A 13,149-nucleotide genomic window follows, 5' to 3' on the forward strand; every position below is an offset into this window, starting at 1 on the left:
GGAGTCTTTCTGGTTATACCTGAAACTGGATTCATTTTTTATCATGGTCTCTCTCTTTCTCTCTCTGATGTTTGACACAGACAGATACACATTTTATTACCCTCAGGGGCTTATTTATGATTAAACCAGTCTTAATGTTAACTCTTATTGCTAACCACTACTATATCCATGCTTGGTTGTGGCCTATATGGAGGTATTGGGTACTCAGGCATAATGATTTGTTTATCACTAAGCAGTTGCAATGTGGGTTATCATGATTGACAGAATAGGTTGTAGGTAGCAAGTGCTTCAGTCTTATTTTGTTTTATAGTGTATCTCTATTAGGACACAATTGAAATTCATGTACCTCCCAGGACACTGATTAAACACTGAGAATATAATGCCACTATAAACTAAACTGCCAGGTGAACTAGGTAAGAGCTGTCTGCAATAAGGAAGTAGATCTGACTGGCATGTCATGGCCACATCCTTATCATTCCTTAACCACGTCAAATTCCCCCAGTTTCACCATGTGCAGTTGGAATACAACAAGTGGAGGGTCAGAATGTGAGTTTTGCACAGTCATTTATTACATTCAAGGCAGCTTTACTTCATTCATATGCAGATTGAATGGAAACATATGATTAGAAGTAATATAAACATTTATACCTTCAGTGCCCATTGATGGTCAGTGACCATTAACAATGATGTGCTCATTTTCAGGACATTTGACATAAATTATTATAAATAAGCAATAAAAGAAAATATAAAAATATACTATTTCATAATTGCAACAAATCACTCTAACAAAGATCATTTTGCAAAATAGAAGATTTGGTTAGAATTGGTGGTTTCTGCTCATAGAGTTTATAGTTGTGCCAGCACTTTGTAGTTCCTTTTAATATAAAAGAATAAATGTCACAGGGGCCAGTCATGCCGACCAGTGCCCTTCTTAATCCTCATGCAGAGTCCCAAACAGTCTGTCCCAGTGTGTGAAATACGGGGCGTAGTTGGACTTAAACTTGAGGTGATGGAGGTCATGATGGGTTGCCCCTCCAAAAAGTCCAAACGGCACCAGTCTGTGGATGGCCCAGGGGAAGTCGTATCCGCAGTGGTCCTCCACAGACAGCCCGATGTTGAGCACGAAGAACAGCAGCTCAGTGAGCGGGTGGCAGCCCAGGAGCAGAGGGTTGATGGCGGCGAAGAAGCCCAGTGAGAGCGTCTCCCAGACGCCCGAGTACTCCGTGCTCAGCACGAACGTAGAGGTGTACTTGTGATGCACCTTGTGGAACGTCCGGTACAGCCAGGGCACCTTGTGGTGCAGCATGTGCCACACAAAGTACTGGAAATCAAACAGCAGCAAACAGGCCAACAGGTCATGTGCCACCTTCAACGGGTGCGGAGCCTCGGCCGGTAAACTCACTTTCCTCCAGTACCAGTGCAGCACCGTTAGCGGGAAGATGAACATCACATGGGTATAGAGCGAGTGGACCAGGCAGCTCCACATCACCTCCCACGGCACATGGCTCCTCTGCTGGATCTTGTAGCGGCGGATAAGCTCCACGTGCTGTGACAGGAGATCCAGGGCCACGTAGGGCAGGCAGAAGAGCAGGTAGGTGCCCAGGGAGAAGAGCACGGGGAAGAAGGGGGAGCTGAGCCAGGCATCATGCGTCAGGAGCCAGTCCCAGACGCTCTGTAGTAGCAGTGCAAACATGTCTCTTCAGGTCTGTGTGCGAGACGATTATGCTGCTAACTCCTGTGGAGCCAGAGTAGTGCTCTGGCAGGGCCGGCCCCCTTATCTCCTTAAATGGCTTTCCTGTGACTGGGGGTTTCCTGGGAATTTTAGAAGCTATTAAGTTTGTGTGTGTGTGTGAGCGCGCGTGGACACGTGTGTGTGTGGGCGTGTGAGTGTGGGCGTGAGTGTGTATGTCAGCTGGTGGATTTGACAGAAAGATAGAGAACAAAAAGAGAGATTAGAGAAACATATTTTGGCACAGGATAGATATTTAGATCTTAACTATGTAAAAGCCCCAAAAAAACAAGGGTTCATATGAATGACAGACAACTTTTGCAAGGAATTCAAATTGAATCCAATATGGAACCCAAGCTGATAAGAAAGGAAAACGAAACCAACATGAGAGAGGAGGATAGTGGGAAGAGATGGACGTAGAGATGGTCACAGAAGCAAGGCGAGAAGAGAAAGAGGTTTTACACATTCAGATATTTTACTGTGCATTTAACTGAAACAAATAACAGGATGCCACAGTATGCCCCTCATATAGCCCAATTCACTGACAACATACCTGCCATATAGCCTTAAACACTGACAACATGCCCCTCATAGCCCAATACACTGACAACATGCCCCTCATATAGCCCAATATACTGACAACATGCCCCTCATATAGCCCAATATACTGACAACACGCCCCTCATATAGCCCAATACACTGCCAACATGCCCCTCATATAGCCCAATACACTGACAACATGCCCCTCATATAGCCCAATACACTGACAACATGCCCCTCATATAGCCCAATACACTGCCAACATGCCCCTCATATAGCCCAATACACTGACAACATGCCCCTCATATAGCCCAATACACTGACAACATGCCCCTCATATAGCCCAATACACTGACAACATGCCCCTCATATAGCCCAATACACTGACAACATGCCCCTCATATAGCCTGATGCACTGACAACATGCCCCTCATATAGCCCAATACACTGACAACATGCCCCTCATATAGCCCAATACACTGACAACATGCCCCTCATATAGCCTGATGCTATATAGCCCAATACACTGACAACATGCCCCTCATATAGCCCAATACACTGACAACATGCCTCTCATATAGCCCAATACACTGCCAACATGCCCCTCATATAGCCCAATACACTGACAACATGCCCCTCATATAGCCTGATGCACTGACAACATGCCCCTCATATAGCCCAATACACTGTCAACATGCCCCTCATAAAACCCAATACACTGACAACATGCCCCTCATATAGCCTGATGCACTGACAACATGCCCCTCATATAGCCCAATACACTGACAACATGCCCCTCATATAGCCTGATGCACTGACAACATGCCCCTCATATAGCCTGATGCACTGACAACATGCCCCTCATATAGCCTGATGCACTGACAACATGCCCCTCATATAGCCTGATGCACTGACAACATGCCCCTCATATAGCCTGATGCACTGACAACATGCCCCTCATATAGCCCGAAACACTGACAACACGCCCCTCATATAGCTGTAAACACTGTTCCTCTTAAACATCCCCTTAATTGGTCTGAAGGTGATTAGAGAGTTCCTCTGTGCGATCTCTAACCATGTGACCCATAGACCCAAGGAAGCATCTGCTATCAAAGGAATGAGTCATCTACAACCGATGGGAGGATTACAAGCATTTGTTACAAAGGAAAATCAGAAGATCATACTGACTGCTCCCAGAAAAAAAGGTAAAGGAAATGAGAGAGTTCTGTAATAACTCTAACTTTGTGACCTTTGTGTCCACAGAGATTGCCCAAGTGACCAAATTTACAGACTCTCTGATAACTGACAGACAATAACTTACTTTGTGAGTGTAAAATAAAGATTTCCCGACCAGACAACAGGTTAACTGTCACCCTCTTAATTACAAGAGTCAACGCATGAATAAAAGAATGAACACAGAAAATTAGGAAAGCAGCTGATAAAACTGCTTAATATTTTTCCAAGAAATCACATAGAGAGAATGACAGCTATGGTCATGTGATGGGTTTGGTGGAAGAATATACAACTAATGGTCTACTTTTATATTACTGCAACATTATTTGATCATCACAGAGATCAAAGGAAACTAGAAAATGCATTTCCTGAAGGAAATACCAGTGCATGAAATGCAAAGGTTAAGAAAGGAAGAAGAAAAGAAAGAAGAGTGGAAGAAGGAAAGACAAAAGGAAAGAAGAGTGAAGAAAGGAGAGAAGAGCGGAAGAAGAAAAGAAGAGTGAAAGAAGGAAAGAAGAAAAGAAAGAAGAGTGAAGAAAGGAAAGAAGAAAAGAAAGAAGAGTGAAATAATGAAAGAAGAAAGGAAAGAAGAGTGAAGGAAGGAAAGAAGAGTGGAAGAAGGAAATAAGAAAAGAAAGAAGAGTGAAAGAAGGAAAGAACAAAGGAAAGAAGAGTGAAAGAAGAAAATAAGAAAGGAAAGAAGAGTGGAAGAAGGAAAGAAGAGTGAACAAGAGTGGCTCTGGATGAAGAGATAAAGAGAGAGTGAAAATATTGAAAAAAGGAGAAAAAAATGGAGTGAAGAAGAGAGATTGAGGGTGAGAGAAAGTTGACTGAGAGAGAAAGATGGAGAGATGGAGAGAAAAAAAAGTAGAGAATGGATGGTGTCTTAATGTTCCTAGTTACAGTTAAATTGAGAGGGACAGAGAGAGTATAGGTTCCTTTGATTTGGTGCAGCTGTCAGTGAAGCACAGGTGCAAGCCAGTTTAAAGACCCTATTATGATGTCATAATGGCCCAATGTAAGTCAATGGGAGAAATTTATATTTGTTTTTCTTTAATATCTTAAAAGGTATAAAGTTTAGAAAAGTGAAATATACATAGCATAAGTGTCGTTTACAAGACCTACGCGTCAAAGTTTGAATGAAGTTTCTACGTTAAGCGGTTCGGGCTGAATTAATCGCAGAAAAAGGTAACAAGAAGAAGAAGAAGAAGAAGAAGAAGCCTAGGAATAACAATACAGGGCATTTCATGCACTGTAATAAGGGTAAATAAGGGTTATGAGTCCGAAATGTGAAACATCCCAGAAGAGTCCAGCAGGAGTTAAAGAGTAACACAATATCAACCCTCTGGGATCAAAGATTTGGGATGCTTTCAGTAGACAACCTGGCTGCTTTCTAAACGTGTTGAAGTGAAGTGCACCACCCTGTGGTGAATAAGAGGAATAGGAATGAGGAGAAAATGTTCTCCAACCCTAAAACCACCACTAATAATTACAGTGCATGAAATGCCCTGTATTGTTATTCCTAGGCTTCTTCTTCTTCTTATTACAGTGCATGAAATGCCCTGTATTGTTGTTCCTAGGCATTTTCTTCTTCTTCTTCTTCTTCTTCTTCTTCTTACCTTTTTCTGCGATTAATTCAGCCCGAACCGTTTAACGTAGAAACTTCATTCAAACTTTGTCGCGTAGGTCTTGTAAAGGACACTTATGCTATGTATTTTTCACTTTTCTAAACTTTATACTTTTTAAGATATTAAATAAAAACGAATCTAAATTTTCCCATTGACTTACATTGGGCCATTATGACATCATAATAGGGTCTTTAAACTGGCTTGCACCTGTGCTCCACTGACACCTGCGGCAAATCCAAGGAACCTTTTCTCTGTCCCTCTCAATTTAACTGTAACTAGGAACATTAAGACACCTTCCATTCTCTACTTTTTTTCTCACTCCATCTCTCCATCTTTCTCTCTATCCCTCTTAGTCTACTTTCTCTCACACTCAATCTCTCTTCTTCACTCCATTTTTATCTCCTTTTTTCAATATTTTCACTCTCTTTTTCTCTTTCACTCTTGTTCACTCCTCTTTCCTTCTTCCACTCTTCTTTCCTTCTTTCACTTTTCTTTCCTTTCTTCACTCTCCTTTCTTCTTTCCTTCTTTCACTCTTCTTTCCTTTCTTCTTTCCTTCTTCAACTATGATTTCCTTCTTTCACTCTTCTTTCTTTTCTTCTTCCACTCTTCTTTCCTTTCCTCACTCTTCTTTCTTTTCTTCTTTCCTTCTTTCACTCTTCTTTCCTTCTTCCTCTCTTCTCTCCTTTCTTCACTCTTCTTTCCTTCTTCCACTCTTCTTTCCTTTCTTCTTTCCTTCTTTCACTCTTCTTTCTTTTCTTCTTCCTTTCCTAACTTTTGCATTTCATGCACTGGTATTTCCTTCAGGAAATGCATTTTCTAGTTCTTGTTACCTTTTCCTGCGATTAATTCAGCCCGAACCGCTTATGGTAGAAACTTCATTCAAACTTTGTCGCGTAGGTCTTGTAAACGACACTTATGCTATGTATTTTTCACTTTTCTAAACTTTATACTTTTTAAGATATTAAAGAAAAATGAATATAAATTCCTCCCATTGACTTACATTGGGCCATTATGACATCATAATAGGGTCTTTAAACTGGCTTGCACCTGTGCTTCACTGACACTTGCACCAAATCCAAGGAACCTCTTCTCTCTGTCCCTCTCAATTTAACTGTAACTAGGAACATTAAGACACCATCCATTCTCTATTTTTTTTCTCTCCATCTCTCCATCTTTCTCTCTCAGTCTACTTTCTCTCAGACTCAATCTCTCTTCTTCACTCCATTTTTATCTCCTTTTCTCAATATTTTCACTCTCTCTTTATCTCTTCACCCAGAGCCACTCTTGTTCACTCTTCTTTCCTTCTTCCACTCTTCTTTCCTTTCTTCTTTTCTTCTTCCATTTTTCTTTCCTTCTTCTACTCTTCTTTCCTTTCTTTTTTCACTCTCCTTTCTTTTCTTCTTCCTTTCTTAACCTTTGCATTTCATGCACTGGTATTTCCTTCAGGAATGCAGTTTCTAGTTGTATAAGTAGAATTCCATCACATCATGGAATATTCATGATATTCATTTGTTGATCTGAGGTCACTTATACAAAATCACATGACCAGTAGTATGGCTTGATCTCTTCTGTAATATTTGTATATTAATATCTCTTTTAATGCCAGTGAATCCAGAATCAGAGTTAACAATCCTATGTCTTGAATGAAATGGAACAGCGTGTAAACTACTGAATACTATAAGAGGGAAAGTGACGCTTTGCCTAAAATAGAACACAACAGATCGTCAAGACGGAAGTTGAGCTAGAATAAAGATGTTATTGTGCGATTGCTGGTTTAACCAATATAAAATCTGACCAAAAACTATGAGGTAATGATAACAACCTTTCACTTTCAAAGAAATGCAATTTATATAGCTATCTATCTATCATCTATATTCCTTGCCTTCTTTCTTCCTTCACTTAAAATAATTAGCTGTGCGTTACGTTTGTGCATTCTGAAGAAATACACTCCTCAATGTCAGGAATATTATTTTAATGACAAAGATGAAGAAGTCCTGCAGCAATTCAGGAAATAACAATATGAGCTACATGCACACATATCTAACATTAATATCAGCAAGAACTTAATAATGATGATATAAAATGATAAATGATAACAAGGAGTGATAATGATAACAAAAAATGATCATGGACTTACATGAAATAGGTTACCATGCTTTTATACAATTGTAACACGAACGTCTGTATTAACTAACATGCTTTTCCTTCCATGCTTTTTCTACTCTTCTTCTTCAACCTGGCCGACTCCTAACTCAACTGAGCCGGTCAGTGTCTTTAGTGGGATACTACCCCCTAGTGGCCAGTGGTAAACTCTGCATCCCCCCCAGTCCGGAAAGCTATGATTCGGAATAGGTGAACGGACTCAGTCCTGCATCCAATGGCCCGTCTCGGGTTTGTAGCGTTTGGGTGGCTTCCTTGTACGGCATGGCCGGTCAAGCCGGGGTGGCGATGGTGGTGATGGTGACGCTGGAAGGGACGCATCCATGGTGATGCCTGTAGGGACAGGGACATCCTGGGCTCCGAGACCGTGGGTTACCTCACTAGGGGGTGCCGGCGGGGAGGTTGCCAAAGCCATGCCGCGGGGTCCAACTGCCGCTCATGGAACAATACCCTGGGGAACCACCGGCCCCAGGTGGGCAGGCAGAGGCTCGAACTCCAGGGTCGCAGGTGGCAGCAACGATGCAGCTGGATGCTGTTGGGCGTATGGGGTGGCTGGAGTGTATCGCCGGTTGCGCAAAGTCAAGCGCCCAGACCCGTCCACCTTAATCCGATACTGATCGTGACCCAGCGACTCCACCACGACTCCAGACCTGTCCCACTTGTGTGGATTCGGGCCCTGCTGATTCTGGAGGAAGACTTTCTCACCAAGTGCCAATGGGCGGAGCGGTCTTGAGTGAGCCCTCAAAGACTCACTGGTGCGGGTCATCCGGGTCCGAAGGGCATCCTCCTTGGCTGCCCAAGCCTGGCGCCAGAGCGGCCGGATATGAGGGCTTGAGAATTTTTCCAGTCTATTGACAAAAGAAAATGAATCTCGAAGGGGACGACCAAAAATTATTTGCGCCGGTGAGAGGTTGCAGTCGGGGTCAGGTGTGTTGCGCAACTGTAACATGGCGCGCAAGAAGCGATCATGATCAAGACTGCCAGTTGGGCCAGTGTTGGAGATCAGAAGGCGCTTGGCAGTCTTCACTGCAACCTCCGCTCTCCCATTCGACTGTGGAAATCCAACTGAGGACACACGATGTCTGACAAGCCATAAGCGGAGGAAGTCCTCTGTATGACTAGCTTTGAACTCTGGACCACCGTCGCTGGAAAGTTCCTCTGGCACGCCAAAGGTGGCGAAAAACGTCCGGAGGTGGCGAACCAAGCCAGCCGAGCCTCCAAGATCAGTGCCTGCTGTGGAGCTTAGGACCTCCACCCAGCCCGAAAGTCGATCCCCTACGACTAGGTAGTGGCGGCCTCCATAGTCAAAGAAGTCAGCAAACACCGCCTCGAATGGGGTCGACGGTGGTGGGGATGGCAGGGGGGGCATGGCAGCTTGTGATGGAGCATTGCGATTACAGTCTGAGCATCCATACCTGGTGGCTCGGATATCCTTTGACATTCCGGGCCAATAAACTATGGCACGGGCATGCTGCTCCATCGCAGAAGTACCTTGGTGGGCGGCATGGAGGTGCCGAAGGACGCTGTCACGGAGGGACGGTGGAACCACAACACGGTCTTGATACAGGAGGACACCATCTTGAGCATAGATGGATTCACAGGCCGGCGACAGACTCGCCAGGACAGGGTCGTCAACGTCAACCCTGCCCTCGTGCTCAATCAGGTGCAGGAGGTGGCCGAGGCACGAGTCAGCTGCCGTCTCTCGTGCCAGGAGGGACCATGAGATGGCTCCAAGTTCTTTTGCATCATCACGGATGGAGGCCATACAGTAAGTGCTGACTCTACGGCGTCAGGTACACTCAGCGACCCCAAAGACAGGCCGTTTGCAGAGCCAGAGGGGGAAGGATGTCTCGAAGTCGCATCCGCAGCATGATTGCTCTTGCCTGGCAGGTACACGATGTCAAAGCGCCATGGCAGGGTGCGCTGCTTGAGTCTGAACAGGCGTGAGTTTGTTATCTCATCTAGCGTACGGTCCCCAAAGATCTTCACAAGGGGCTTATGGTCGGTGACCACAACGAGGTTGTCACATCCTTGTGTGAAGTATCGTGTTTGCTCCAGGCCCCAGGCCACAGCCAGGGCCTCACCTTCAATGGCCGCATAGCGTTGCTCCGCCGAGGATAGGAACCGAGAACCAGCAAGGGTGATCCTCCATCCTCCAGTGCAACAGTCTGGAATGCCTGAAGTGCAGCTGCAATGTTGTTGGAGCAAGAAGTAGCCAATACCACGCCTGGACCAGTCAGGGCGGAGGCAGGTGCGCCTCTGCATGTCGTAGATCTCCACGCCCTCACGGATGGCCCCAATTATGGCTAGTTTGGACACTTGGAAGGCTTCCTCCAGGTCCGGGGACCATGAGAATTTGCAGCGTGGGCTGAGGAACGGCTTGAATGGCGCCATAGTATCACGCAACTGCGCGTAGTTCGCCACCTGGTTGACGAGGCCGAACCAGCTTCTAATCTCCGTCGTGGAGTCTGGGGTGGGGAAGTCTCGGATGGCGTCCAAGTACTTTGGGAGTGGTTCTATGGTAGCATCCGACACCCTGAACCCAGCAAAATCTACACTCCTTCCAGCAAATTGAAACTTATCTGGGTTTAGCACAATGCCAGACCGGCCAACACGTGTCAGGAAGTCAATGGTCCTCCACCAGTGATGCTCTAGGTCAGTGTCGTAGTGAACAGTGTCATCCACACAACGTTCTTTGCGCTCAAAGTCAGGGAGGACAGCGTCAAAACGGAGGTTGTAGCCGTCCCCCGTTGACAGGAAACCCTGTGGCGCCCTGATGTAGCGCCAGCGGCCGAAGGGCGTGATAAAGGTGGTCAGATGTCGATCCGATTCACGCAGAGGCACACTATGGTAGCCGTTCCAAGCGTCCGTGACGGTTTTCCAGGTGTCCCTCGGGATGCGACGTGCAAGGTGGAATGGGGACTCAGTGGCGAAGGTTTCACGTTGGCAGAACTTGTTAAGAGGTGAGAGGTCAACGGTTCTGCGGGGGGATCCATCGTGCTTCCGGGTGACTACCATGCGATGGCACCACGTCACTGGTTCGCCATATGGCACACGTTCAATGACACCAAGGGCTTCATCCCGAAGGAGGTCGTCATATACTCTCTGCTGCCAGTGCAGAGACACGGTGGCCGCAGTGTGGCATGCTTTCGGTGTGGCTGCTGGATCCACGTGCATTTCGATCGGTGGCCCCTCCATGCAAGGCAAGGCTCGATGAGGGCAAGTGTTGAATGTAGAAGAGGCGTATCTCTCGAGTAGCCAATCCTTCATCCGACCATTGTACTCCGGTGTGCAGGGGAACGGTAATGCATGAGGGCGTGGCGGAGGGGCTGTACGCTGGGGGCATGAGCACGGAGCGTCCTGAGGATTATTCTGGTCTTTGCAGCACCTGTTGGTGGACCTCGTAGCATTCACAGACAGGGGCTTGTCAGGTGTGTCACGAGCGCCACGGCAACGCTCGTCTCTGAGCCCACCTCCACTGATACCCAATGGGAAGTCCGTAGGCAGGAGGCGGAGGTTAAGCAACGACTCGTAAGAGAGATACATTGCCCGAACTGAGCTGCTCACATACACCATCGAGCGGCAGGACGTCACACCACTGTCGCCGGGGACTGTTGATAGCCTAGCGAAGAATGCTCCCTCAATAGCTATGGGGGGGCGGTTGGCGGCCGATAGGCTAAGTTTGACAGGACGCAGGTCGTCACGCGAGAATCCGGAGGCGAGGAACTCCTCTAGAGACCAGAGATCAGATTGTGCGCCAGTGTCCGCAACAGCGGATACGTGCACCCTCTTGTCGGAGCCCCGGTGTTTGAAACTGCCCTCCGGCCCGACCGACCTTTCACTGGAGATGGTGATCAAGACTCGGGGGTGGTCTTTCAGCCTGGCCCGCCTCCATTCACCCCGGGAAAAAATGTGGTGCTCAAGCCTGAGGGGTGTGGGAGTATTGACAGTGCTGTGCGTCGTCTGAGAGCAGCGACGGCCCCTGTGACGCCGGCCAGAGCTTGCCCTGAGTTGAACAGATGAAATCTGGGAGATCGGCACTGACTCCACGGCAGCCTGCTGACTGTTGGTTGATGGCTGTTGTCGCCTCTTCCGGCGGCGGGCCCTATAGCAGTCAATACAGACCTGGTGTGGCGTGGTGTTCCACCCTCGAGACCCCTCCGTGAAGACCTTAAAAGTGTTTTTACAGTCCGGGCACGAGGCTTGTCTCGCCCTGTCTGTCGGGGCCGGGGTCAGGGTGGGGCTTGACTGTGGATCTTTCTTCAGGCGCTGGAATGATGACACAGCTGACAGAGTGGACGATGGGAGAGCATTGCGAGCCATCTCCTTATTCTCAACGACTGCAACTACATCGTTCACTGGTTTTGTCAGAATGTCAGATATCCCCAGTGTTTCGCGGCGAATTTCTGAGTCATAAATTCCGTTGATCAGAACATCGCGGATAATGTGGTCGGTATAGTCCACACCCTTGCCACATTCACATACTGCAGTGTAGGCGCATGTCTCCGCCTTTCCTCGCACTCTGGCAGTGAAGGCACGGAATGCTTCATCACGATCCTGGTGAAACTGAAGCAGCTCAGTGCGCAGGACACATGTGGCCACCGGAATGACAACTAATGAGCGCATGGCAGTGATTAGCTCCACCAGTGGCCTGGAGGCGATGTTGGGATTAGCTTTCAACAGGCTGTCTCCAAGTTCAGGTCCAGCGCACTGAAATAACTGGAAAGGGGCCTGGGCAGCCCCTATGCCTGAGCCTGTGCGAAAGACATCCCAACGACGGGTGAACACGTTCCATTCCTCTATCGTTACGCCAACGTCGACTCTAGGCCGATCAAGTTTCGGGCCTCGCGGAGTTGGGTCTTGGGCCGGTGCGTGCTGATGGACAAGTCCGTGATTTGTCAATAGAGCAATGGCGAGCGCTTCGGACACATCTCCTGTCTCGAAAGCGCAGCCGGGAACAGAACATCCAACGAAGACCATGACTTCTTCATGAAGAAATACACTCCTCAATGTCAGGAATATTATTTTAATGACAAAGATGAAGAAGTCCTGCAGCAATTCAGGAAATAACAATATGAGCTACATGCACACATATCTAACATTAATATCAGCAAGAACTTTATAATGATGATATAAAATGATAAATGATAACAAGGAGTGATAATGATAACAAAAAATTATCATGGACTTACATGAAATAGGTTACCATGCTTTTATACAATTGTAACACGAACGTCTGTATTAACTAACATGCTTTTCCTTCCATGCTTTTTCTACTCTTCTTCTTCAACCTGGCCGACTCCTAACTCAACTGAGCCGGTCAGTGTCTTTAGTGGGATACTACCCCCTAGTGGCCAGTGGTAAACTCTGCACATTCATTAGATCCTTGACAAGCTACGCAAAGGTAAGGCAATCATCTTGGGGCTATAACATCTAATTACATGTGATTTTCAGATGGCCCATGAACGCCTAATATTGGCCAATGTGCATACAAAAAGACATGGATTACAGCAAGGGGGAAAACATGAACTGATGACAGATATGAGGCTAGGCCTAGGGTGTAGTTTGCTTTAGTTGTTCTACTTCTCCAGTCACCCGCTGTAAATACACAGAGTGGAACAATTACAAGTGTCAAAGCATAAATGTAATAACGACAAGGTAAATAAAAGAATGAACAAAGTAATCTACAGAAGAATTATGAAAGCAGCTGATAAAACTTCTTAATATTTTCCAAGAAATCACATAGAGGACTGAATGACAGGTATGGTCATGTGATGGGTTTAGGAATTCTCAGGGGGAAATGTTTTGGATAATGATTAAGGCGACCCATTCGGTAGGTACATAAAGCAGGAAAATTG

The 13,149-nt window shown here is 46.5% G+C and overlaps 1 protein-coding gene across 1 annotated transcript; it reads right to left on the reverse strand.

The window, feature by feature from the left end:
• Positions 1-931: 931 nt before the first annotated feature.
• LOC308363088 (cholesterol 25-hydroxylase-like protein) lies at positions 932-1,693 on the reverse strand (the record flags this gene model as incomplete). Its single annotated transcript, XM_080835863.1, has 1 exon — positions 932-1,693. The coding sequence occupies one exon, from the start codon at positions 1,691-1,693 to the stop codon at positions 932-934; it is 762 nt and encodes a 253-aa protein (XP_080691989.1).
• Positions 1,694-13,149: the final 11,456 nt, after the last annotated feature.

This window comes from Sprattus sprattus (genome assembly GCF_963457725.1).
Source record: "Sprattus sprattus genome assembly, chromosome: 3".
In the NCBI taxonomy this organism is placed as follows: domain Eukaryota; kingdom Metazoa; phylum Chordata; class Actinopteri; order Clupeiformes; family Clupeidae; genus Sprattus; species Sprattus sprattus.